Genomic DNA, 25,802 nt, shown 5'->3' on the forward strand with positions numbered 1-25,802 from the left:
TCACGATCGCGTGCGAAACTTACATAGTCATGCAGTTTTACACCTGTTTCTAGAAGGTGTACCCTTTAACGATTTGAGACACTTTTGTGTATTTATATCAAAATATTTTTATGTCTTCATCAAAACATTACGGAAACGCCCTTTTCTTTTTCCCGGGCAGTTTGCGCAGAAATATCTAGCCGAGACCCCCTAGATCGGATTTCAGTTTTGCTGAGATCTTCTGGTTATAAGTTGGAATAAATTCAATTGTATCTTACTACATTCACTGCGTCAAAAGCTGCTCTTAGTTTAAATTTTATTCGCGAAGTTACCGGTTAACATGACAACAGAGACCACTTGGAGAATATTGTCAAAATGCCTTTATCTTTGCCGTTAAATTATTCCTTTAGTAAAATTGGTAATTTTGAACTTCCTTTAGAACTGCGGATGGAGTTATACTTGATTGTAGACGCAATGGGAATGATCAGTGGGACTGATTTTTGCGTCATTTGAAAGAATTTCCTTTGGAAACGATCCCGGAAAGCCAGTAAAAGGTAAGGCATTTAAAATGATAGGATATTCAAATTTCTTTCAGAGGGGGCTAAAGTGGCAAGCATTGAATATTTTGTCGTAAAAAATACTCAAAGTGCGTCTTGCTTGTTTTCGATAGTTCGGAATCTTGCGGAAAAATTCATCTCGGTATTGTATGTTTGATTCAGTGTATATTAGTGCGACTATACTTCTGGTTATTCCTGTAGTGTTATTTATCTTCAATTTTGCTCTTTGTAAGCACCTGAGCAAAAAATTATCGAGCCGTAATTGGATGTTAAAGTGTAGTTATAATGGTTTGTAATGTGGCTCGATTAAATGTTTGGTTGTGTATCTAAATTTAGCGAGATAAGGGTTTGGTTGTCTCGCGTTCGAGTTAAGTTTAATTTTTTGCTCAATTATGCGTTCGTTATGCCAAGAACGGTTTGATCATTCAATTGAGCATTGTTTTAATTCAGACAGAAATTCGGTAAAAGAATACAATACAAAGGCATAAAGTTTACAAAATTGTGGACTTTTCGCTTGACTTTCGCTTTCAGGAAAAGCTATCAAAGTTTCTAATACTCAGTAGTTAAACGATTTCTGTGCCTGCCATGCATGACCGCCTGCGGAAATTCATCGCTCTCCTCAAAACTGAGGTATTTTGTTTGCGTATAATTATTCACCTATTAAAGACAATAGTTTCTTTCACAACGCACAGGACTTATAAATTCACAAACACAAATTATTTTAGAATAACAAGTTATGCTATTGTTTTAATTACCTGGCCTCTATTCATGGCGGGGCGATTTTCTTTTGCTTTTCTCTTCAGTTAAGTTATAACAGGCAGTTCAGCTGTTAGCTTTTCGCAATGGCTTTAGTGTGGGTCGATCGGGTCGACCGTAGCCAAAGGGTTGTAGATCAGTCAAGTAATTTTTGCACTGAGAACTTTCTAGCTATCTTTAATGTATAGACAAAACACTGCCAATTTGCTTATGGACCTACGACGTGCTCTGAATGCAAGTAGAAGTCGCTCGTGGGTGGCCAACGGGAGTCACATGAAAAATTATTTTTGGCGTTTTTACTTTTTTTGGTCATCAGTGATTTACTTCAAAATGACAAAACTATAAATTATTTACGCTAATTCTGGCTAGTAAATGACACAGCACGAAAACGCAACTTTACTGTTCCGTAAAGACAATTTTTTGTTTTCCCGCGCGAAAACGCCATTTTGCGCAAAGTGGGTACAATAAAGCACCAGTTTTACTGATAAGTTAGAATAAATTCACTTGTTATTGTATTTCAACATAAAAAAAGTCTACTGTCATTTTCAAAATTATTCGGGAAAATTATACCGTTAACATGACAACGGTTGAATGACAAAGTTGAATGCAAGTGGAGTCGTGGGTGGCCGGTTTGGAACTCTGGACTGAATTACCAGGTGGAAAATTATAAAACAACTTTTGTATTTCAACAATACGGTCAGCCTTTCTTTGCTAGTTGTTTGAATGCTCTATAATTTATGACTAGATTCACCAGGATCCGATACCTTTGTATTGTCCGTTGGCCCATGCAGAAATTTAAAGTCAGTTCACTGGGAAATTATCTTAACAGCTTTCAGGTTTTTTAATTCAGTTTATTTTATTTTGAATTATAAAGATTGACCCTGCTAGCAACGCTTTATATCTTTTCCATGCGGAGAGCTTAAAGAAAGTAAGCAAGGGCAATGATTTGGTATCTTCTGCGCGTCTCTATTTGTTTTGAGATCGTGTGAGATACTCCTGCTTAAAATACTTGAAAACAAATGCATTTATGTCTGCTATTGAGCCAATACCTGAAGAAGGCAGCAGTGCCGAAACGGCTGTCGTATATTTTGACTTGCATTTTTATAGCGCTGAAGTATCCTTCAGTATAAGTTCACTATTAAACCAATGACGGAGCTCGGAGCTGGATGCCAGATTTTTGTCAAAGTAGATGGTGGGTGGACAAGACAAGCAAAATCAGAGTTTTAAATACAACATTGGCTTCCTAAAGAAGACAAGCTGCCTTTGGACAATGGACGAGACCGTTTAATGAAGGGAAATGATAGCTGACAGATACCCTTTAAAAAGTGTGCTCTGCTCAGTATTCGAAAGAGACTGGAATCTAATTTAAATTCACATAATGCTTTTCGCGCGTTATTTCGAAGTTGTTTATTTGTTTGGATTTTTTGTTTATTTGTAAATATGAATATGGGAAGTTTTGTGCCAAAAACAAGATGAAAATCATAACGATTGAAGAAAGGGACCATCAAAACAAATTTTGAAGTCTTTGAAAGTGGCTCAATCAAGTTCAGGAAGCCTCGATCGATAGCCTCACGGAAAACATACAGATTGTGAACTGTGTTGCACATGGGTGACATGACTGAAATGGCTACAGACATGGGTAAAAGACTCGAAATCAGTTAACCTTATAAACTTATATTTTTGATAATTTTTCATATATCTACAGTGGGTGAATTGCATGCAATTTTCCTGTTTGTATAGATTAGCAAAGAGATCCGATAATACAAACGGAATAATATGATAATTATTATCAAAGTAGTTAGAATGTTCAAAATTTTGATACCTGCTATGCATGTCAGGTGTTTTGAGAATCAGAAGAAAATTTAGTGATGATTTTTATACTGAATTTGATTGCGTGGCTCTGCTAGCTATGTTATAATAAAAAGGGAAGGGGGTACTCAACATTATTTATACAGGGAGGTTCCAAACCCTTAAGTACCTTTTTATTTACCATTCATGACAGAAAATATAAGTAATCATTTCCTTGATCTTTGATACGAATATGGTACTCCTTGTGAGAGGCGCGGTAACCTAATGGTTAGTGCGCTGGACTCTGGATCGAGCGGTTTGGGTTTGAGCCCTGGCTGGGGTCACTGTGTTGTGTTCTTGGGCAAGACACTTTACTCTCATAGTGCCTCTCTCCACCCAGGGGCATAAAGGAGTTCTGGCGACATAATGCTGGGAGGGTACCCTGCAATGGACTAGCATTCCATTCATGGGGAGTAGAAATATTCCTCTCGGCTTAATTAATACTACAGAAACTGGGATAAGCGCCAGCAGTATGGGATGGATGGCATAAGGCTCCCTCCCTCACATACCTACCAGACGACGATCTCTTTCCATAGTTTTTCACTTGAAAAATACATTACAAATTATACGAAAAAGAATTGAGTGTTCTTTTCTGTTCTGCTCTGTTCTGTTTGAGATATGTTGAAAGGCCCTATTAACAACAACAACAACAACACACTTTATTTGCATTCCCAATTACAAATGGTATTGCAAAAGTATAGGAAAATAATAATTATAGATAAACAACAGTTTTTTCTGTACCCTATTCTATACTCAAACTTGTGAAATACCTGTCCTTTTATATACCAGTATTTGTAGCCTGAAGAAGGTTCCCTTTCTGGCAGTCTTTCCAGATAAGCTGACTATAGAAAGTATCCCCCTGCCCTAGGCCTTGCCCACTTCCGAACTTTTTACAGTTGTTATAAGTGTCTATTGCTAAAAGTACCCGATGTGAATTTAACTTTCAGATTTTATTGACACACTGTTATGGAAGGTGCAGGGGAAGCCCCACCCCCTCCCCCTCCACCTGCCCCTGCAGCCCCGACACCAGCCCCAGCACCTCCTCCAGAGGTGACTCCACAGCCTGCTGAGAGACCAGTCACTCCAGAACCTCAGCGTGAAGCAGAGGCTCCATCTAAAGCTCCGCCATCACCACCCAAACCTAAGGATGAGAAGCCAGAGAGTGCAGAGCAACCAGCAATTACTGAAAAGTAAGTATTAAAGAACCCTATAAGTCCATATTTGTGAGTCAGTTAATTTGTTGGGTCAGTCTGTGGATAGGTAGCCTCTACAATGCAGGTATATTTTGAAGAGCAAGTGAATTTTGACCAGCAAGGGCTTGGGTTCTAAACTTGGGAGAGGCTTGTGGAGAGAGGAAAAAGTGTCCTAGCTAGGGAGTAGAAGTGAAACATGGTGACGAATCTACTCAATCCTGACCTAAAACAGATATTTTGTGCGCCAATAGGAAATGCCTGCACTGCAGTTGCTGCTAGTTGCTTCAACGATATAGAAACCAGAGATAATCATTGGCCTGATGAGCCAATAGCCTCGAGTGGAGACTTTTATGTTAAAAACTAAAATTTTAACAACTGCTGTTTCACCTCATTAATAACCTTGGGGGCTTATTCAATTAACCGTAGCCTTACGGTAAATTGAACCACCACCCTGGTGCTAATAAAATATTGCAAAAGCACAGTGCCGTCAATGTTTTAAATAACATTTTAAAATTATAAAAAATGTTGATTATTATTTATTACAAACTCACTCACAATTCACATTTATTTAAAAGCTGGGTGGAAAGAGGGAGGGATAGGATTTTAATAGAGGAAGGGTGTCTTATTTATTATATTTAAAGCCTTGAAAGGGAGGACTTATTAAAGGGGAAGCGGCTTTAATTAGTAGGGGGATAAAAAGAGAAACTACAGCAGGAACTAATTGTTTGTTTAATTAATTATAGAGCACAGGAAAAACCAACTGGCACTGGAGATTTCTTAGCAAGAAGTGAAGCCAGGAAAAAGCTACCTGATAAAAATCTTGATTTCCAGGTTTGTTTCTTTTAATGATACCATTATCCACCCTTTGAACAACTGCGCCCAGGTGTATAAAAAAATTAATGGTACCAGCGACTATAATGCTAGGGGTAAATCTGTGATGGACTAGCATGCATCATATCCATGGATTAGATTAGAAAAACTGGAAACCAAGAATGCCTAGTGGCCTGATGGTCCATTAGGCTTGAATGCTGACTTAATTATTAACAAAGTGCTCGTAGCCATTAGGTGAATGTCCCATAAAATTATGTATCTCTGTTAGTCTCCAGAGTCGTACCTCCAGGCCATCATTGCATGCAAAAAATTGTAGAATATAGTATACATAATGAAATTATTATGTTTACATGTACTTTTAATTGCAGCTGTATAGTTGTTGAGAAAACTTTTTATTTGATTTGATTATTCAGGTAAGAGTGAGGATTATAGAGGGTCGTCAGCTAGCTGGAGCAAACATCAGCCCTGTGGTCCGTGTTACCATAGACAACCAGACAAGACAAACTAAGGTTATCAAGTCAACCAACAAGCCATTTTATGATGAGGTTTGTACAACATGAATATTATACTTTCCAGTGGTGTAAATGTGAATTAATTGTTTTTAAACTTATAACTTAAGAGTTTGACAAATACTTGGCATCTTAGTTGCATTAATACACGACAATAAATTGCTGGTTGTTTCTCAGATTGGTGCTAACCTAGGTTGAAAACAGATTTAACTTGAAAGCCAATGTGACTTACAACATACATAATCATTATGTAAATGTAGATGCATGTCAGCGTTTTGATACTAGGCTTGTTTTCCCTTGTTTGTTTACCAATAGAACTTCACTTGAACTTCAAACTTTATTGTCTGTATTTTTTATGATATTTGAGCTTCCAAATCGGAGGTGCGGCTTATACACGGAACTTTATGGTACATGTCAGGCGTGGGGGAACATTGTTGAAATTGAGGGGGGGGGGATGACTATAATGACTTGAAGTGGGGGGAGGGTGTAAGAGACTGTTTTCTTAGTAAGTCATGTCTTGAATGAGCTGATCTTTTATAGTAATTTTTCTTTTGTCTCCGCAGGTGTTTTTCTTTAACTTCAATGTTACACCACATAAACTGTTTGATGCTCAGGCATTATTTGAGGTACGATGACCAGTATTGTTTAATACATACCGGTATACTGCAGAAATGAATTTACATGTAATGTCTCACTTCTTGGATAAAATAATCTCTTCACAATTTTGAGCAATAAATTAAACTATGGGTTATTAAATACAATATCCCAGCAAAAGGATTCAAGGCTAACACGCTCTGCAGAAGTTTTAAAAATGGTCACAGTAGTACACAAGAATTTTACTTATTCTTGGAACTGGGAATTATATAATTATGGAAACCTAACTTACACTTCCTGACCTGCAAAATTTAACAATAAAAACTAATATTAATATTATATTTCTCCAATAGGTATTTAATTCCAAGAGATTAAGAGCAAATGCAATGGTGGGGAGTTTTCAGGTAAGTTTTCTAAGGTGGTGGGATTTATTAGTTATTCATAGAGTTAAGAGTCCTATTGACTACATGCTTGTCTAATATGAAAAAAACTGATTCACAATTCCACGATTTTAACGGTACTCAGAAACTTGTTAAATTACTTTCAATTTAATAATAATACAAATAAAATAAGGCATGCAAAGCCAATCAAAATTTTGAATAATAAAAATTGATTGGACATAAATTATTTGATTAAAACTAAGAATTATTGCTTAAGGAGGCACAAAACAGTTTTCAGTACTTTTCAGCTCTTGTATACTTTGATGGGTCAGTGCTACAAACAGTTACACTAGAAAAATGGTATCAAACAAATGCCCAGTCATTAGCAAACAAATTGTGATTATTTTCTTGACACCACTTACACCACAGCAACGGTATAACCTGTTAAAAACACCCTTAATTTTAGCTTTAAGTGCATATAACTCAAAAACCTGAAATTTTCAAAAATTTAAGGTGGCTCTGAAACTGCTCTGGATATTTTTTTTAACTTTGCGAAAGTTGTACATGTATCTTAACATGCTGATCACTATTCAATAATAAAAATTGGGTCACCAGACTCATTTTTGAGTTGTAAGTAATCAAAGCGGCAATTAAGGGTGTTTTTAACAACTGTTACTGTTGCTATGGTTACCAGCGGCATCAAGAAAAGAACCACAATTTGTTTATCAATGATTGGGAATTTGTTTGATACCATTTTTGTATTGGTAACTGATAAGTGTTTGTAGCACTGACCCATCAAAGTAGTGTGTGTGAGAGCTGTTGTGTCAGAGCCTCCTTAAATAGAGTTTTATTTTGAAAATTGATAAGAAGTAGCAGAAATTACCAAGCCACAAATGACCAACAATGACCCCCAGGATTAAGTAAACTACAATATTTAATAGTAGGGTGCAAAATGCTCTAAAAGGTGATGAAGTAAGTGAACTAAGTATTAGGCAGCCACAGCATTTATACTAAAAATATTTTACCTCTAGCAAGTCAGATCATGTCTTGTTAGATACTGACTTTGTTTATTTGTCTTTCGATCAGTGTGATGTTGGATTCTTTTATGATGAACCTTGTAAGTAAATAATCATATTCTAATGATAATAATATGCTGTTTTCCAGTAGTGTAGCACTGAGCTCTAATAAGGGTTTTTTTTTTTTACTGAAAGTCCACTGATGTAGCATTTGCTATATAATATATTGTTTTTGGGGCTAGGATATCGTTCTGTTGTTTGTTCTTGCTATCGAAGGGTAGCAAGCTATGCATGTGAGACCTTTCAAGAGCTGCTCCCAGAGCCCTGTTTTCTGTGCAATTTCTGTGACTGATAAATTTTGTACATGTACATGCTTCAAAAGAAATATTTGAAGCCACATATAATGTCAATGTCTTGGAATTCACAAGAAAAGAATAGACCATTTTACAGTTGTCTGCAGAGTGACCTGGTCTTTGAATGGAAGTGAGGCTGGAGGTGACCTTGTTTTGATACAGACCTCACTGCTTTTGTTGTGTTAATCATGTTGTTTTGATGCTAACTAGTTTGCATTTACATAATAAAGCAGAGAGGTTTGTATCAATGCAAGGTCACCTCCAGCCTCACTTCCATTCAAAGGCCAGGTCACTTGGCAGGCAACTGTAAAATGGACTATTCAAGTAAGCCAATCAAGCACATGTACAACTGTATAGATGTGGAATCAATTAGTGAAAAATTTAATTCAATTGAATCTAGCCATAACTAATGATTTATACGTACCATGCCACAGAAAATACAGAATTCAGGAATTTAGCCATAATGATTGTATTTTTGATGGTATTCAACCCAACCTTCCTGTCATGTGCTGCAATCTTATTCTTGAAGAAATTTAGTAATTATATTTTGTATCTCATGGTATAAAATAGTTACACAATTAACACTTTCTTGTGGTATACTATGGAATATCCCACTTTTCACTTGTATTTTCTTAGTACATACACACTCACCTTAAGGCTGTTGTGTATATCAAGAAAATATACAAATGAGTTGTGGGATATTCCAAAGTAAAACCACTCGAAAGCATTGCATAACTTATATATAGTACAGCTATATATTATTATTAAATATATACTAGTTATGCAACGAAGATTCCCACGAGACTGTTTCTCGGTATACACACGAGCCTTAGGCGAGGATGCAAGAAAATACAAGTGACAAGTGGGAACCAAGTATACCACAAGAAAGTGTGTGTAACAATACCCAAAAAATCGCCACACCGAATCAGCCCGCGAGACCGGAAGGCTCCGAGATTGCTGTATTTCTATGGCATGGTATAAATTATTATATTGCTCTCCTCTCTCTCTCTTTTCAGCTCATGCTGTAATAAGGAAGTGGATTCTGTTATCTGATCCTGAGGATAAAATGGCTGGAGCAAAGGTAATTTAGCAATTAACTTATTAAATTTGCTTCATAATAAGACCTGATAGCAGTAGAAATAGGCAATATTTTTTTGAAAAAGTGTCACATAAAAACTGAAAAAATAGTTTTAGAGTGTAGTGGCCTGCTTATCATATTGGTGCACACATCGTAACTTTGCTTTCTTTAGCACAAAGTGGTCGGTTGTATTACTACTTGTAGGAGTATTCGGCTTCTCCTCTTGGATGGGATGCCCTTGCCCCCTCCCCTCGATAACTCAAACTTTTTTGATTCCTCATGAAGGTTTGCGCTATTGAGATTTAATTGTAATTATATTGTCTGTATCTCTTGCTATAACTAGGGGTAGTGGAGACGAAAAGGGGGGATATTTTAAGGAAGTGGGCCATACTGAAGAATGTAGCATGTAAAACTGACCAATTGCCGTGCGGTGATGACTCTTACTACCTAAGGCATCATAAAAGACTAAAAAGTTTGTTTGCAACTCTTTTTCAGGGCTACTTGAAAGTGACAGTTATGGTTCTTGGACCTGGTGATGAGGCCCCAGTAAGTTTAATTATTATATGGCTACAATAGTACGCGCGCTCTGATTGGCTGCTGAGCGGGCATTATTTTATTGTAATGACCGGGCATTATGAAAATTTTTCTCGGCTTGACAGTTTTTTGAGTTGTGAGTAAAAGCTACGAGCGAGGGGGCAAAAACATACAAAAAATGCCGACTTTTATAAATATAACCATCGATGTTTTTTCTTATTTTCAATACAGTAACTGAAGATTTGAAAAATATAAGCATACCGATACTTCTTTAGTACGAGCGACGAAGAGAGCCACAGAGAGCGAGAGTGAGTTTTACCTCCAGTGTTTTTTTTTTGATAATACTCTTTTTTGAATATTATATATTTATTTTTTTTTTTTTTTTTTTTTTTTTTTTTTTTTTTTTTTTTTTTGGGGGTGTGGGTTTTGGGGGTGTGGAAAGGGTGCTTAAAGGCCCATAAAATAAATAACTTATGTAACCTCGTCCGTTCGGTCATTACAGGGTAATCTCAGACCTCGACCTTGATGTCATTGACCTAGCTGTCGCTCGCTCACTACATCAAGGCGCTCGGCTCTGACGTTTCCCCTGTATATGACCTTACTCCTCGGTTAATAAGTAGTATATAATATTAAAACTGTTAATAAACATATTAAAATTGCATGGGAGTCGTTTTTAGATCTGCTTGAAGGCCAAGTCACCTTTTTTGCCAGCATGCACTATAAAAGGACTTTTTTAGGTTGTTAGATGCTACTGTTTAGTAAGTGGTTGTTAATACAATAATGGCCAGCAGCTTTGTCATAAAAACAGACCCATGAGGTTAGATTTTACAAAATATTGTACATTCTCCAATTCTTCGACTCAAGTCTCACCCAGAGGATCACATAAATGATCACATACAATTTAATCTTGCATTAAGTAAATGTGACTGTCAGCTCCAATGATATTATATATTTTTTACTTCAAGAAACTTGCACATTGTCTTCAACTTACTTTGTTTAGGTGGTGACTGTAAGTGAAGATCAAGATGATCTTGATGACATCGAAGAGTAAGTGAATATGAATTTTCTAGAAAGAACTGATAATCTAGTTTCAAATGATTTTACTTCACTAGGTATGATTTATGATTGGCGTTAAAAAGTCCTTCCACCTATTCAACCAATCAGATGCAAAAAGAAACCAATTGAGGGGTTATTCCCGAAACGTTTCGCAAAACAAGAAAACATTTTAGCACTTTTTTAAGAAAAAAACATTTCATAGTACATAAACGTATTATTTTTTATCTGTGACTTGGAAATGCATATTTCCCCATACACTGCACCAGTTACATCTAAATTTATTTTCAGTTTTCATTGGTCCATTTTTGTATTTATGTCTGCAGTAAGTAGCTCTGTAACTGCCTTAGTTTAGATTTTCTGACACTCAGTTGAAAACCACTAATCACTGACGTTGCTGACCAGTATTAACATGACATTATGTGGTCTAATTTTTTAAGGGGTTCCTCGAATAAAGCCCCAAGTGACCCTTGATAAATTGCCAGATTGTTAACTTTCAATAAATTGCTATATGTATGCTTTTAAATCTAAGGGAGAATTTCTTATCAGATCAGGGGTCACTTAGCGTCTTATTTCATGCACCCCTTCTTTTGATTTTTTTTATTTATATATGTGTAGACAAGTTTCAACAGTCTTATTCATGTATTACAGTAAGTTAAAAGTGAAGAGTGCTTTTAATTCATTTATGAACACACAAATAATAAACTGCACTGTTTATGTTTTTACAGTAACTTGATCCAGCCCCCAGGAATGATGCTCAGACCAGCTGTTTTTGACCTGAGAGTATTTAGAGCTGAAGATATTCCACAGAGTAAGTTTTTTAAATTTCATTTTATTATGTGGTACTGATATCATGATACAGCCTGTGCTTGCTGGCAAGAGTCTTTTGCGCTAATTAGGAGCTATTTTATAATACTTCCTTCTCTTTGACTTATTCCTTGCAGTGGACTCAGCTGTTGGTGAGATACTCAAAAAATCCTTAGTTGGTGGTCAGATGAAAGAGTTGGTCGATCCATATTTGCTGTTTTCATTTGCTGGTAAAGAAGTAAGTCTCAAGCCTATTTATAGGGTAAACACAACTAATGGTGCCCCATTAGTTAACATTGTGGGCCTTAAATAAACAAGCACATATTGTAGATAAGTGGGAGGCGTGGTGGCCTAATGGTTAGGAGTCGAGCGGCCAGGGTTCGAGGCCTGGACGGGGCGCTGCGTTGTGTTCTTGGGCAAGACACTTTACTCTCACAGTGCCTCTCTCCACCCAGGTGTATAAATGGGTACCGGCGAACTTACTGCTGGGGGGTAACCCTGCGATGGACTAGCATCCCATCCAGGGGGGAGTAGCAATACTCCTAGTCGCTTAATGCTACTGAAACCGGGATAAGCTCCGGCTGTATGAGCCTCATGGCTCGGAGACAGACTTTACCTTTACCTATTGTAGATAAACAGAAACTTGTTAAAAATCCCAACGAGTGGGAGGCTGACCAGTAGGCTTTATGCAAGCATGGAGGATTTGAATCCAGGACTACTAAACAACTAAACACAATCCGCCAAGAGGCAGGGAGGAGGAATCTTCAGACTACATGTTCAGCACCCTAACCAGCCTGACAGATGTTTTGGCTTAACCTATTCTTCCTCAACCCCTGTACAATGTTCAATCACTTAAATGTATTTTGCCAACAATACAGTTATATTTCAACATTGATTGTTAGCAGTAAAGTGATGCACCTTTTCTATGGGTACCTGTACAAAATGGCCAACTAACCAAATTAAACATGCTGGGTTGTAACCTGTTAGGGAGAAGCATCCCATCCATGAAGGAGTAGCAAAACTCTTACTTGATGTGTGCTATGAAAAATGTGTAAACTATATAAGCTTTAGCTGCACATACGTTGCACTGCACATCTACTAATAAGAAATGACATCACTGAGTGGACTGCAAGTACGAGGAAGTGCCATCAACCAGTGGAATTCCTGACTAATGAACCAATCCTTTTTTCAGGTCAAAACAGAGATACATAAAAACTGCGACCATCCTGAATTCAATCAAGAGCTACATGTTTCATTTCAGGTACAATGTGCTGTATAAAATACACAATCCAAGTTATATTTTGCTTTTATCATTTGAAAATGAAAAAAAAAAAGAAAGAAGAAATCAATGATAAACAACTTGAGACTTGAATCAATGGTGAAATCAGAGTTTAGATGCTTTGGTCAAATAGACTAGTAACTGTGATTGTTTTTCTTTTAGTTTCCTACAATGGCTGAAAAGTTGAAGCTGCAGTTATGGGACTGGTAAGTTTAACTAATGGTCAAAATCTTAATAATTAAAAGCATTTCCAATCAGATTATAACTTATCCTTGAAAAAATTGCTATTCGACTCATTTAAATTAAACTAAAAGTTGCAATTATGATTTAATTAAACTTATTTGCAAATCATAAACCGAATTAAAAACAAAGGTCGTCAGTGTACCATTTGTAGTAGGAAAACAAATGGAAGTGTTTGTCCCAACGAAACTTTTCCGAAAAAGAAAATCCCTTCTGAGGTATAACCTTAAACAACCATAAACATAACATTGCTGGCAAGTCTTTTCTCAGGCCCTCCTGGCATTCGGAAAAAATATCAAAAGGTACAGATCATTTGCATTCCGTTCCGTTCTGTTTCCTTGAACAAGAAAAGTCAAATGTTAACTGGAAATTCCATTCAAATGGTAAGCGCTCAAAGGAAGTCATGCACCTTTGCACTGGAGGGTAATGTTGGATGACTGCAGAACAGACTGGCAAAGGACTGTAGGAAATAGTGTTAAAGTAGGTAGTTACTTTGTAGAGTGGACTGCTAAAGTTAAACAGCGATAACATACCATAATTTCACCTGCTTAGTACACAATGTTATTATTTTATTGTTAGGGATAAACTAAGTGGAGATGATTGCATCGGAACCTATTATCTTCCAATGTCTGAGATATCAGGACAAGGAGAAGAAGGTTGGTGTACTGTTTAAAAATAGTTTAATGTATCACAGGCATCCCACGTTTATGGCATGGGGAGACAGTTTTATGAACATGTATGTAGTGGAAAGAGTTACAACAACAACAACAACGCCAACAAGAAAAACTACAATAACAACGACAAAAACACCCTTTGGTTTGAAAAATCTTCAATGTTGTTTTTTGCAGTGTTAATTTTATGATATCTTCCTTTTTCTTTTAACAGAACCCTAAACCATCGAATTTTTGTTCCCTTTTCAGCTGTGTATTTTTTCGTACTCATTTTGTTGTGCTAGGTTTTTTGCCAAGGTTTGGACCATGCTTCATCAACTTTTATGGCTCCACACGAGAATACTCTGACCTACCTGATGAATACGAAGATCTCAATGATGGCATTGTAAGTTCTAGAGAGTCAATCAGCATATTTTTTAGAGTGTTAAGGACTGAACATTTTCTTATCACTAAAGATAACCTATGCGTTACATAAAGATAACCTATCCAATACAGTTAAATGACTCAGAATCATTCAGCTTTAAACTGAGAGAGTTTGAAGTCTTGTTTGAAAGTTCAACTTCCCGGATTGGATAGTGAAGCCTTTTATGTAGCGCATGTAAAAATCATCTATGACAGGTTATCAATCTGCACAATTGGCAATTTCTGGATTATTTTACATGATTTGGGTAGCCACAATGATTTTTAGGTAATGTTTAATAAATGAGCAGCAGTGTTTTAACAAGTTTAAAACACGAGGCGCAGCCGAGTGTTTTAGACTTGATAAAACACGAGCTGCGAATTTATTGAACGGCTTAAAAATCTTCTGATATAGATCAACTTATTCTTGCACTAATATTTAGATTTGGGGTTATTTTGGGCTAGAAAATTGGACGTAAAGTTTAGCCGTGTCTTTATCAGATATAAAGACACTCATTAAACATTAATTTCTTTTGTTTTTTCTTTATGAATTATTAATGAGTTTTTTAAAGGTTATTAATGTAGAATTGATAAATAAAATTCTAATGAAGGTCCAATCAATATTCAGTATTGAAAGAGATGCTCAATAGGAACAATTGTAGCTGAACTTTCAAAATTTGAAACAAAGAATCGATATCCCTCTGGATTCAAGAAAGACATTCCTCAGTTTCTGCTTAAAATTGAAACAGATTGCTGTAGCCATTTTGACTGGAATTAGAAGATTTAGATTCAGTTAATTGTGTACTTTACAGGGTGAGGGTGTGGCATATCGTGGTCGAGTTCTGATTGAACTTGAGACAAAGATGGACACTCAACCAACAAAGCTGATAGAAGATGTTCTTAGTGATGACATCGTTCGAGTCCAGGTAGGCTGAACTCTTTAAGATATCCTAAAGAAACCTGAGAGGTGTGTTTTTATTTAAAAAACAGACTGTGGGATGTCTGACATTGCAGTTTTAATAGCTGATACAATATTTTGAGGATGAAACCATTCCCGAATCAACTATCAGTGTTAATAGAAACCAAAAGTGATTAGTCAAGTAATTTGTTTGTTTACTGTTTGAGTGTAATCCACTTTTATTTGCATAGCCAATGACACGAGTTTGCTTGGCGAAAAGTTGAAAAAGACGTGGAAACGGCTCCTTTTTTTACTCAGTTTCAGTTTTGGCTATATTATTCTTGCATATTGAATTTTTTTTTATTCTATGCAATACTCATAAACACTTTTCTGATAACTTTATTAGTTGTGAGTTCAGTTGTGAGCCTGTTCAGAGTGAACACCACATCAGATCTCAGTCAGATACAAAACCTGAAAGCAATGCAAACATGAGAAGGCTTTGACCACAAGTTTCGATATTTCACATTTGCTGCTTATGAAAACTTTTCAGGTTTTTATGGGCAAACGTACATCTGGTTAACAGAATTAATTGGAATGAGACACTGTAAATCCTGGCCACTGAAAAAATTCAGTGACTCAGGTGGGACTCGAACCCACGACCGTCGGGTTACATGACCACTGCTCTACCATCTGAGCTACAAAGCCACGATGGGAACAGCGCATGAGTGAATCCCATATGATCTCACATGTGGACAGGAGTTTCCTGCAACGAACATGTGGAACATGTAATACATGTGAAGACACAAATAAATGCGGATGAACAGTGTTTCGATTCTAGTTTAGAATCATCCTCAGTCATAACAAATGTTTGAAATGAGACACTGTGAATCCTGGCCACTGTATTTTTTTCAGTGACCAGGATTCACAGTGTCTCATTTCATTTATTAGAATTAATTGGTGTTAAAACAAAGTAAGTTTGAGTCTCCCATGTTATTTCTTCGCAGACATACCTCCGTCGCCGTAAATACAAGTTATTTTCTTGTTTCCTGGAAGCCACAATGGTCGCGTGCACTGATGGACCCGTTACTTTTGAAATTAGCATAGGTACATTGAGTGGATTTATCTAAGTAAAATAACGACATTTGGACGGCATTGCAAAAAGCCGTGCAGCAGGTCTAAGTGTGATTAAACGGGCTACGTCACAGGGATTTCGCAAATGTTTGGTCTACACTGTTCCAAAATTAGTAGTAGGCAACTTAACCCATGAAAAACATTATCATTATCATTATCATTGTTTTTCTTTTTTAAGTTTTTTTTTAAAAAATTGATATTTATACTCGCAGTTCTATTTCTTTTTGCAAATTTTGAAGACGCGTGGAAACAACTTGAAAAGTTAAGCCTTAATTTTTCACGTTGCAATCCATTTCCATCCGAGCCATCCGCACCAAAAGATTCTCGTTAACAGTTTCAGTGCTCTAATATAGCAATTTTTAATAAGAATAGACTATTATTTTTAGGTTTCCTGCGACACAAATACAAATTTTGCCTGTTCAAAAATCCATTAAAATCCGTGGCAAAGCCCCTTTAAACAATAGCCACTGGATAATGATTTATCCAGTGGATAACGTTATCCATTCTTTGAAAAACGGAAGCCAGATAAGAGCAGCAAAAATTTCCTCTTCAGTGGTTCTCTTTCGTTTTATTAATTACTGGCCCTCCTAAAATCCCATTGTCTTCTGTCTGCAATATATCGAATATTGCAGCCATGTACCAAAACATCAACGTGGAAGCGACTGAAATCGTCGATGTAATGCAGAGAGAGAAAATAAAGTTTAAGAAGGATAAAAAAATATTATGCGGCCTCAGCTGCCTGCATTATACCCAGTAATGATGTGAATTAAATATTACATGGTGGAAATGCTCCTGTTTGAATGTTTTAACCTTTAAAAGTTACAAAAAACTCCTTTTAGAATGATAAATACAGGTCAATGTACCTTTCCTTTTGCACAAAATTTCTATTCTGACTATTTGTCGTTTTTCAGGTAACTATGGAAACCAGCTAGACTTGTCAGTGCCACCTTCATCATCTTCAACCTCACCAACAAATGCCATATTTGATGGCAGCTACTATTACTTTCTGCCGTGGAATGATATTAAACCGTGCTGTAATGTCGATAGCCACTGGGAAGACATTGCCTTTAGACTGGAGCCGCTAAACATTCTCACGCGAATATGTGAACAACTTGTGAGTATACATAGAATAAAGATTTAAGTGCCTATGACGCTATTTTTTTTTACATAATTGAAAAGTTTACTATTTGAAATGCACAATTTCAAAGTTTAAGAACCCCCGGTAAAAATTGTCCGTTTTACAAACGCCGAATGTTGGCCATTTTTCATTCAAAAATGTCCTTAGGACTGGGTCCGAATGTGACGTCACGTTGTGTGCAAAACTTTGGTTTTATACACTCATTGAGTCTCAGTCGCAAAGAAGAAATTATGAGAGAGAGAACTTGTCTAGTGACCCCGAATCGACTAGTTTTTTGAAACCATCAAATAAAAGCAAACAAACAAAAGCGATTAGGTTTCTTGTCGTAGCAGACAACTTAAAGTTGAGATAAGATCCTGTCTACTTGTTACAATTGGATAAAAACAATTGATCAATACAAACGCGTTGTAGACCTACAACCACACACAAACGGGTTGAGAAGGTTTCCTATTTTCCTCCCCCCCCCTCCCCCTTATTTAGTGTTGCGAATTTAGCATTGATCAGGGGGAGAGAGGTGGCTCTTAAACAACACTTCATGCCTACCTACAGATTAGATATATTTAAAAAATATTATAACTAAAGCGGTTTTTAAAACCTTACAAACCTTAAAACCTTACCGTACTTACACTGCACACATATTGTGCCGCTTCCATTAAATGCAATTTATTTCATTAAAGGGACTATGTCACGGATTTTACCAGACTTGTGAACAGCCAAAATTTATATTTGTGTTTGTTTTTCGTCCTTTAGATTTAATTTGTTGTTTCTCTTCTTAATTATTTTTTTTTTCTTTTTTTTTTTCTTTTTTTTTTGGGAGAGGGAAAAAATAAATTAAATAATTTTTTTTTTTGTGTGTGTGTGTAAAAAAAAAAAAAAAAAAAAAAAAAAAAAAAAAAAAAATATTTGTGTCGCAGGAAACCTAAAAATAATACTCCATAGTTTCAGTGCTCTAATATAGCAATTATTAAGGTTGTATCTTCCTTTAGATGTTCAAAGATAATGTTTTTTATGGGTTTAGTTGCCTATCCAAAAAATGTCTTACTCATTTTATTTTACACTTACATTACATTACACACATGATAACTGCTGTCTACAGCGTCAAAGACCAGTTTAGACACAATAACGAGTTTATTGATTTGATATATTATATTGACATATTGACAATGTACGTGAAGGTCTGTTCACAAAGCAAAACATCTTAGTACTGCTTTTAATATTAGGAAATTGACTTGGAAAATGTTCAGCTGGCGATCTCCGAAAATGCTTCCCTGACCACTGTCGCAGTTCAAATCATGAAAATGCTGGACACGTTGATAGAAAGCTGCAGGTTAGTAGGCTTGATGATTCCTCTGATTTGGTCTGTATCAGGACACAGCATCTTTTGAGTGATTTTCACTTGAGTGTCGAAAGTAATTCGCGTTTACTTTGGTTTTGCATCGCTACGCTTAGTGTTTGGTTTGAAGATCTTGTACCACTTTCTCAACTAATCAGAACTTAAACCAAAACCAATCGTGACTCGCTCGCTCACGTTTTGCCGCGCTTCGTGCTTCGAGTTTTGATTGGTTCACTGGATTGTCTGTAGCCTTTTTGACTGGTCAGAAAGATAACTATGGTTTTGGTTTTACGACACTCAACCGAAAATCACTCTAACACTTTGAATATGCTAGGTACATAGAGCAATTCTCGATTGAGTGTCGCAAAACCAAAATCCAAGGTTATCACTCTGGCCAATCACTAATGACAGAGACGATACAGTCAACCAATCAAAACTCAAAGCAAATACCTGTCGCTGGCACGAAGTGTGTGAAAACGCGTGTGAGTGAGTCAGGATTAGTTTGGTTTTATTTCTGAATTGTAGAGAAAGTGGCGCGATGTTTTTAAAACCAATCACTAAGTGTAGTAAAGCAAATCCAAAGCAAACGCGAATTACTTTCGACACTCAGATGAAAACCACTCTATCTATGCAACTGGTGCTAGGTAAAGGAAAACGCGCCTACGCCAAGTCACTGTTAGTGAAAGGGTTTTCCTAAATGTTTGAATAAGTCAGCATCTTTCCTCTGATTGGTTAAGGCAAGCACATTTAATAATAATAATAATAATAATAGTGCCCCAGGACCATGGTTTGGTCCCAGCGCTAAGGACTTTAAGCAAAACTCGTAAGGAACATAAAAAATAATATATGTTTTATTGTTTTTAATTCTTTCAACAGTAAAAAAAGAATAAAGCGAAAACTGGAAAATAAAAAACAATGAACAAATGTCTGCTTGATCGTTGTTTTCTGTAGTGGGTTTTGAGGAGACCTTGAGGGGAGAGGAGGAGCTTGGTCGAAGAAGGGTCCCATTGTCCCTCAGCTGACGTGTGGGGCTTTGAAACGTGTGTTCTCTTTGTTATGGCGGATGTCTAAGCAGTAAAAATACCCTGTGAAACTGCTGATGATGACCAATATACCTTCTTGGGGCATAACTGCAATGTGTTAAATACAATGATTTCATGCTATGTTTTAGAAAACCTCTTCCTCATGCAACAGCCAAAACCCCTGGAGTCAATGATCTGGACCTCAAATTAAAGGAGACAAGAGAAAGTGAGCTGGTAAGTTTGTTTTAATGCACAGGTTAACCAGTGATTCTACACAGGCTTGCAAATGACTGCACTGCAATTTCGTTATGAACTTTGTTGAAAGGTTTCTTGGTACCTTTTTTCTTAACACCATTGAACCTCTCTAGTGTGGATAATTGAAAATAATTTTACCACAGTAGAAAGGAGGGAAAAAGAGGGATCAGCCTGCATTCACTGCAGAAGTTTAGTTAATGTTCGTTGACATAACAAGTGAACTTTTAACTGTAATTAATGTGTATTAACAGTACAGTCTATTAAATAAACGACACGCAATGCATTCAGAAGCGTTGACGTTTCACAAGGGGGTCTTTAATAGTTTCAGGAAATAGCAAAAACCTAATGAAAATAAAAGTGGCTGGCAACTTCTGTGTTGAATGATTGTTCAACAAAAGTTGCGTTATTTTGTAGCGTGATATCCGATGTATGATATACGATACAAGGTAGCGTTGTCTTGAAATTGTTTACACTGGCCATTTGTTTTAAAAGAATGTTAAGATTTCTGTTTGCTAAATCTAATAGGACTCATCAAATATAATCTGTCTCTTTCGTGTACACTTTGTATAAGTCTTTTCTAACCGCTCGGGAGTATTTTGCTTTGATTTCCACGCGGCGGGTTTTTGTTGCGTTAGACTTGATTTTTCGTGTGCAACAGACAACCGAAACACACACTAAAAGATCCGGTCCACTAGGCCGATGACTTACAAGGACGTCGTCGCTTGATGAATGAGAGGAGGGAATCGAATGTGCACTATAGGATTTCGCGTCCATTTTCTTTGAAAACAACAATTGTTCGCAGTAAAGAAATATAGTTTATATGAATTTACTAAATCCGCAACCGAGTTATATTATCCATCGTGGGTATAGTACAAGTGTCCGCATTGAAGACGTTTTTTGAGAAAAACGTGTAACGATTTTGTGGGGATCGTGATTGAACTGTGTGTAAAAGGGAGTTGTTTTTTTTTATAAAGGTGTCTGTTCAGAGAGTTTCGACTACAGTTGTTAATTATAATTGTCTATTTATGTGTGGCGTTTTCAAACTGTAGAAAGTTATCCTCGAGGAAGCCTTAAAACTTCGTGCAAGCGCAACAGACGTGGAAGAAACCATTGGTGCTATAGAGGACTTGTTGAAGAAGCTGCGTTTACTTGCAATTGAGGTAGATGCTTTTACATGTACATGTATCAAAAAATACCTTTTGTATTAGGTTTTTTCATCAGGATGTATTGGACCGAAGCGATGGTTTGGCACATCAGAAGTCAACGATTAGGTCAGATGATCAAATTAATGATTGTGCTGTAGAAAAATAAAAATTACAATCAAAATAATACGTGTGGAAAAATCTGAGACGAAAACAACACTACATGTAACACTTGTTCCCGTATTTTTCCTTGTTACTTACTGTGGTATCCAGGTGGCGTTTTCTTATGATTACAAACAGTGCTATTAGGCGTAAGTGTATTATTACTTCCAGTGCTGTTAAATCCTAGAGATCTGAGGAACCATTTGTCTCATTTGTGTAAGTATGAAAAGACTACCCGACTTGAAAGCACCTGTTATGTAATTGTACCTTACACGAGACCGGACCGGAAACGTTCCGAACCGGACCGGACCGGATGGGCTTCTGTTCACATGGAACCGTTTGGAATCGATCCCGGTGTTTACATGGGACCGTTCTGGAACCGGTCCAGAACAGATTCATAACTGGACCTGCACAATAGCAGGTCCAGGTTTGGATCCCATCCGTGTAAACAAAAGGCCTTTCCGGTCCGAAAATCGGACCGGATCTGTTTGGAACCGGTCCCGTGTAAACATAGCCTTAGATGATGAGAGATCTTGAACAGTTGTCCAGGACGCTATTCCATCAATAAATATTATAATTATTATAATCTAGTGCACCGTTTTCATTTCTTGTCTGCATGCAATCACAGACAGTTTGCGCAAATAGTAACCGCAGATTCAACTTTATAAATTGAAGATAAAGTGCTAATTTTACACGGCTGTGAGGCAAATGTATTTAAATCGAAGTTGATTGATAAGTGGTGTAATATATGTTCTTATATTTCTTTTAGCCTCAGAACAGTATGCCTGATGTTGTTATCTGGATGATGAGTGGAGATAAGAGAATAGCATATCACCGAATCCCTGCGTATGATCTGTTGTACTCACCACATGTGGATGCGCGAGGAAAGAATTGCGGAAAAACAATGGATCTGTTTATGCAGGTAATGATTCCTCGCGGAGAATATCCATGTTTCAAAAGTAATGACTCAGATCCCAAAGAGTTTCAGGGCTACAGAATCTAAGCGATATTTATGTAATATTTCAAAAGCGAGAGTCAGTAATCACATTTTTGAGGGCCACTGTTGTTAGTGTTTTGTATTTTAGCTACCTCGTTAAATAAGACTTTACCTTACCTTACCATTTCTAAACACCGAGAAGACAGTTGAAAGTATGACGCGAGGTGTTTGGAACTGATGTAATGGAAGACTATCTCGGGTATTGATATATCTTCTCAATCGAAACTAAGGCGAAAACAGAGTTATAAAATCGCAAAGAATCTACGCGAATTAACACCAGATATCCAAACCTCTCTCCCGGGTTTGATTTCCCTTGTTTTTACTTAAGATATTGTTAGTGAGTTTGAGAAGCATTTTTCTTGCATTTGCTACTCATAGTGTTTGGTTTTACCTAAGAAACTAGTTCATCCAATCAGAGCGAAGATACTGCAAACTGGCCAATCAGGTGTAACACCAACAACACCTGATTAACTTGTCTTTCCCTCGCTTTTTTTCTAGTTGCATAATTATTGTGAAAAGTAATTGCGGCGCGCTTTCTAATTGGATAAAATTAGTGCATTGGTCTCTACATGTAACTATGCGGACCTAACGTGCCGCATTTTTATAGCCACTCAGGGGTAAACTTTACTTGGCATACTTTATGTTTTTCGCAGCTTGTGCTTGGCATAGAAAACAACCAAAGTAAACAATACCAAACAAAACTCAAACAAGAATTTTGTTTTCATCTTCACAGTACCCTGGCAAGAAGCAGTTTAACTTAGATGATTACCCAGAAGTCCCCGCTCACGTTCGTGTCATACTGTGGCTTGGGCTCGAGAAACACCAAGAGGCCTGGTCCAACCGCCAGGAGACTGAGGGCGACTTTTGCGTATTTGCAGAAACGGTAAGACCAGTTGGGTGAAGCAGTCTGGCAATCTTTTGGGGAAACACTAATAAAACTTTAGAATGCTAAGTTACGGCAGTTTTCTGGTCATCAGCTAGTATACATAACCAACCAGAACGCGAAGAAAAGCTAAACAGGACTTAAACGTATAGAAAGATTCGGGAATTTCTTTTGCTTTTGTGGAAATGTTTTGGGAAACGGCGTAGACACTGCGATGAATTCTGAATAGAAACAAATTCAAAAGTTGTGTAATTGTTTGCTCTTGCTCTTTTTACATAAGAAGATGGCTATAAAACCGTAATGCTTTTTTTTTGTTTCCTTTATAGTATGAAAATATGATGAGCGTTCTTGGCAAATGGACTGCTAAAGGACTCCCTCGTCCAGCCTGGTCAAACGCTGGTGGAACGGTGAGATATCCTATCCGTAGCGTTTGCGGTATTTCTAGTTACAAAATAAGAACATGACTGAATTCTTCAAATACTTCTACGGTACTTGTTCGTGAAATAGAATTTTGATAACGGCGATAAGCAGCGTGAAATTAAACCTGCGTGAGAGAGTCACGATTGGTTTTGGTTGAGAAATTCGCGCGAGTTATTTTTTAAAAACCAGTCAATAAGGTTAAGGTAAGTTTTGATTAAGAAGAAGGTTAGCCTGCAGTCTGCATTTTACACTGAGGGTGCTTAAATAAATTTTTCGATTGTTTTTGTAATAATTGATACAAGAACTCGCTTGCATGGTCGTCAAAGTTCGACTTGGACAATGTACCCTTTGCAGTGGGTATGTTTCTTATTGTTAGTTTCGATTTTCTTTTTTGTTTTTGATTGCAGCTGAAGCTTCCAAAAGATTCGTTTATTCCACCAGATGGGTGGAGTTTTGATGGAAAGTGGTTTGTTAACCCAGAGCTAAGGTATGTCTATAAATTACAAGTGATTGAAAAGGGAAACTAGTTATTTACACAGTAGTGAATGAGCTTTTGTAGTATAAATTTATAGTGAGTAAAAAGAACAACACGAACAAAAGAAAGGTCTTTAACCTCGATGAGATTTAATTCGGCTGCATTGCAAATTTGTACCGTTAAGCGTTCACTCTTGGGACGAGGTAATGTGTCTACTAAAGAGAAGTGTTTGCAGATGGGAGGTAAACAGTTGATATTTTTTACGTAGATAAGACCACGAATAACTGAAATGTAATCCTATTGAAAGTGTCCGTTCGCAGAGTTTTGCCTCTAGAGGGTTATAGTTAGTGTTTTAACGTTGTGTGGTGAACCGTTAGTGTCATTTTGACCCTGATTCCGTATCATTTCTGAAAATAGAGTGTTACTTGCTCTTATAAGGGAAAACTTGTCATGCGACTTAATTGTGCAAGACATGATTAATGCAAGCTCAATGTTTTGTTCTTTTCTTTTTTAATATAGTTTAGCGTATGAGAAAGACACAGGTTGCAAGAGTTTTCTAGAAGACGTGTTTGAAAACGAAGAGCGCTTTCCAGGAGGAAACTGGAATGCTTCCTCGGTGAATTGGACAGACATTGTGAGTAGCCAATCTCAGTTGCTTAAGGTCGACTTAAGTTTGTTATTATTATGAATGTCTTCCTCATGCAAGCATAAACTAGAGCGCTTTTTATCGTGTACTTGGATTATACATAACAGAAACTATGAAGGCAGAGAAATTGAAGTGATGTCTTTCTCTTAGGCTAGGCAAGAAACTTTACAAGACTGAAGATCTCTCTATAAGTTGACATTATACAAGATAAACCTTATTTCAAGAAATCTTTGGAACATCTTAATTTCACACGTTTTTACTGAATTTCGAAATTGGTCGACACCTTATGTTCGCAAGATATGGTAAATTCCTTAACACATGCCGTGAAAGGTCTGTCATTTCTTGAAAATTTGTTGCTCTTTTTCCTGGTTTCTTAGTATTGATTGCGAATCATTGAGTCAGTCTGTAGTTTTTCTCTCTATAATATTTTTCCTATATATTTTTTTCATTACAGCATTGTAAATGCTTATAGCTTTATAATAGCATTGTAAATTTTGTGAGTGTCTGAAAAACCTTTTTAGGAGGAACTAATAATAAAGTACAGTTGAACCCCGGTAACTCGAACTCTGAAGGGCAACGAAAAACAGTTCCAGTCAACGGGGTTTTCGAGTTAACCGAGTAAAAATGACTGAAAAGTGGGTCCAAGGGGAAAAGAAGTTAGTTCGAGTTAGCGGGGTTGTTCGAGTTATCCGAGTTCGAGTTACCGGGGTTCTACTGTATTGTATTGTACTGATTGCGAGACTTAACTTTGCTGAATGTGGCTGTGCTTGTATCTCGCATTGCAGCACGGGAATGCTACCACAAGTAAGGACTCGTTAGTTGCTCCTGAAGGCTGGGAATGGACTTCAGCTTGGAGCGTGGACACCAACAGGGCGGTGGATGAAGATGGTAAGTCAACATGTTAAGAGGCTGTCTCTCTGAAAACCACCCACTCAAATTCGCGTCAAAAAATAGTTTTGCTTAAAACATTGGCAACTGAAAGACTTTATCGAGGCTAGAACTAAAACAGATTTGGTTTGATTCAAAATGATTTTATGGCCGCGTTAGGAGCCATTAACAGGGCAGTGGGTGAAGATGGCAAGTCAACATGTTAAAGGGACTGTGTTATAACCGGAGTTTTATAGTCTATATTATTAACTTTTGCCAAATACTTAGCGAAGAAATTACTTCTATGGATCTTAATGACAAAACCATAGCTTAATTACAAACAATTATGTCTCCGA

At 36.9% G+C, this 25,802-nt stretch overlaps 1 protein-coding gene across 2 annotated transcripts in view; it reads left to right on the forward strand.

The window, feature by feature from the left end:
• Positions 1-405: 405 nt before the first annotated feature.
• Positions 406-25,802, forward strand: part of LOC144643380 (myoferlin-like) — a 52,832-nt gene continuing 27,435 nt past the window's right edge. Inside the window, exons 1-28 of one of the 2 annotated variants that reach the window (XM_078502593.1) lie at positions 406-533; positions 4,088-4,330; positions 5,077-5,164; positions 5,578-5,709; positions 6,237-6,299; positions 6,621-6,671; positions 7,734-7,764; positions 9,033-9,097; positions 9,590-9,640; positions 10,629-10,675; positions 11,410-11,492; positions 11,626-11,726; positions 12,681-12,749; positions 12,930-12,973; positions 13,587-13,663; positions 13,963-14,063; positions 14,890-15,003; positions 15,980-16,079; positions 17,018-17,220; positions 18,465-18,571; positions 19,749-19,833; positions 20,904-21,014; positions 21,928-22,080; positions 22,889-23,038; positions 23,365-23,445; positions 23,866-23,945; positions 24,453-24,567; positions 25,365-25,467. In XM_078502593.1, the coding sequence (XP_078358719.1) occupies positions 4,107-4,330; positions 5,077-5,164; positions 5,578-5,709; positions 6,237-6,299; positions 6,621-6,671; positions 7,734-7,764; positions 9,033-9,097; positions 9,590-9,640; positions 10,629-10,675; positions 11,410-11,492; positions 11,626-11,726; positions 12,681-12,749; positions 12,930-12,973; positions 13,587-13,663; positions 13,963-14,063; positions 14,890-15,003; positions 15,980-16,079; positions 17,018-17,220; positions 18,465-18,571; positions 19,749-19,833; positions 20,904-21,014; positions 21,928-22,080; positions 22,889-23,038; positions 23,365-23,445; positions 23,866-23,945; positions 24,453-24,567; positions 25,365-25,467 (2,629 nt within the window). In that variant the 5' untranslated portion in view covers positions 406-533; positions 4,088-4,106. Of the gene's footprint in view, positions 534-2,802; positions 2,932-4,087; positions 4,331-5,076; positions 5,165-5,577; positions 5,710-6,236; positions 6,300-6,620; positions 6,672-7,733; positions 7,765-9,032; positions 9,098-9,589; positions 9,641-10,628; positions 10,676-11,409; positions 11,493-11,625; positions 11,727-12,680; positions 12,750-12,929; positions 12,974-13,586; positions 13,664-13,962; positions 14,064-14,889; positions 15,004-15,979; positions 16,080-17,017; positions 17,221-18,464; positions 18,572-19,748; positions 19,834-20,903; positions 21,015-21,927; positions 22,081-22,888; positions 23,039-23,364; positions 23,446-23,865; positions 23,946-24,452; positions 24,568-25,364; positions 25,468-25,802 lie in introns of those variants that run through there. The other variant, XM_078502594.1, reaches the window with a different exon arrangement.

The sequence above is a fragment of the Oculina patagonica genome, chromosome 2 (assembly GCF_052425735.1).
Source record: "Oculina patagonica isolate OP01 chromosome 2, crgOcupat, whole genome shotgun sequence".
Classification (NCBI taxonomy): domain Eukaryota; kingdom Metazoa; phylum Cnidaria; class Anthozoa; order Scleractinia; family Oculinidae; genus Oculina; species Oculina patagonica.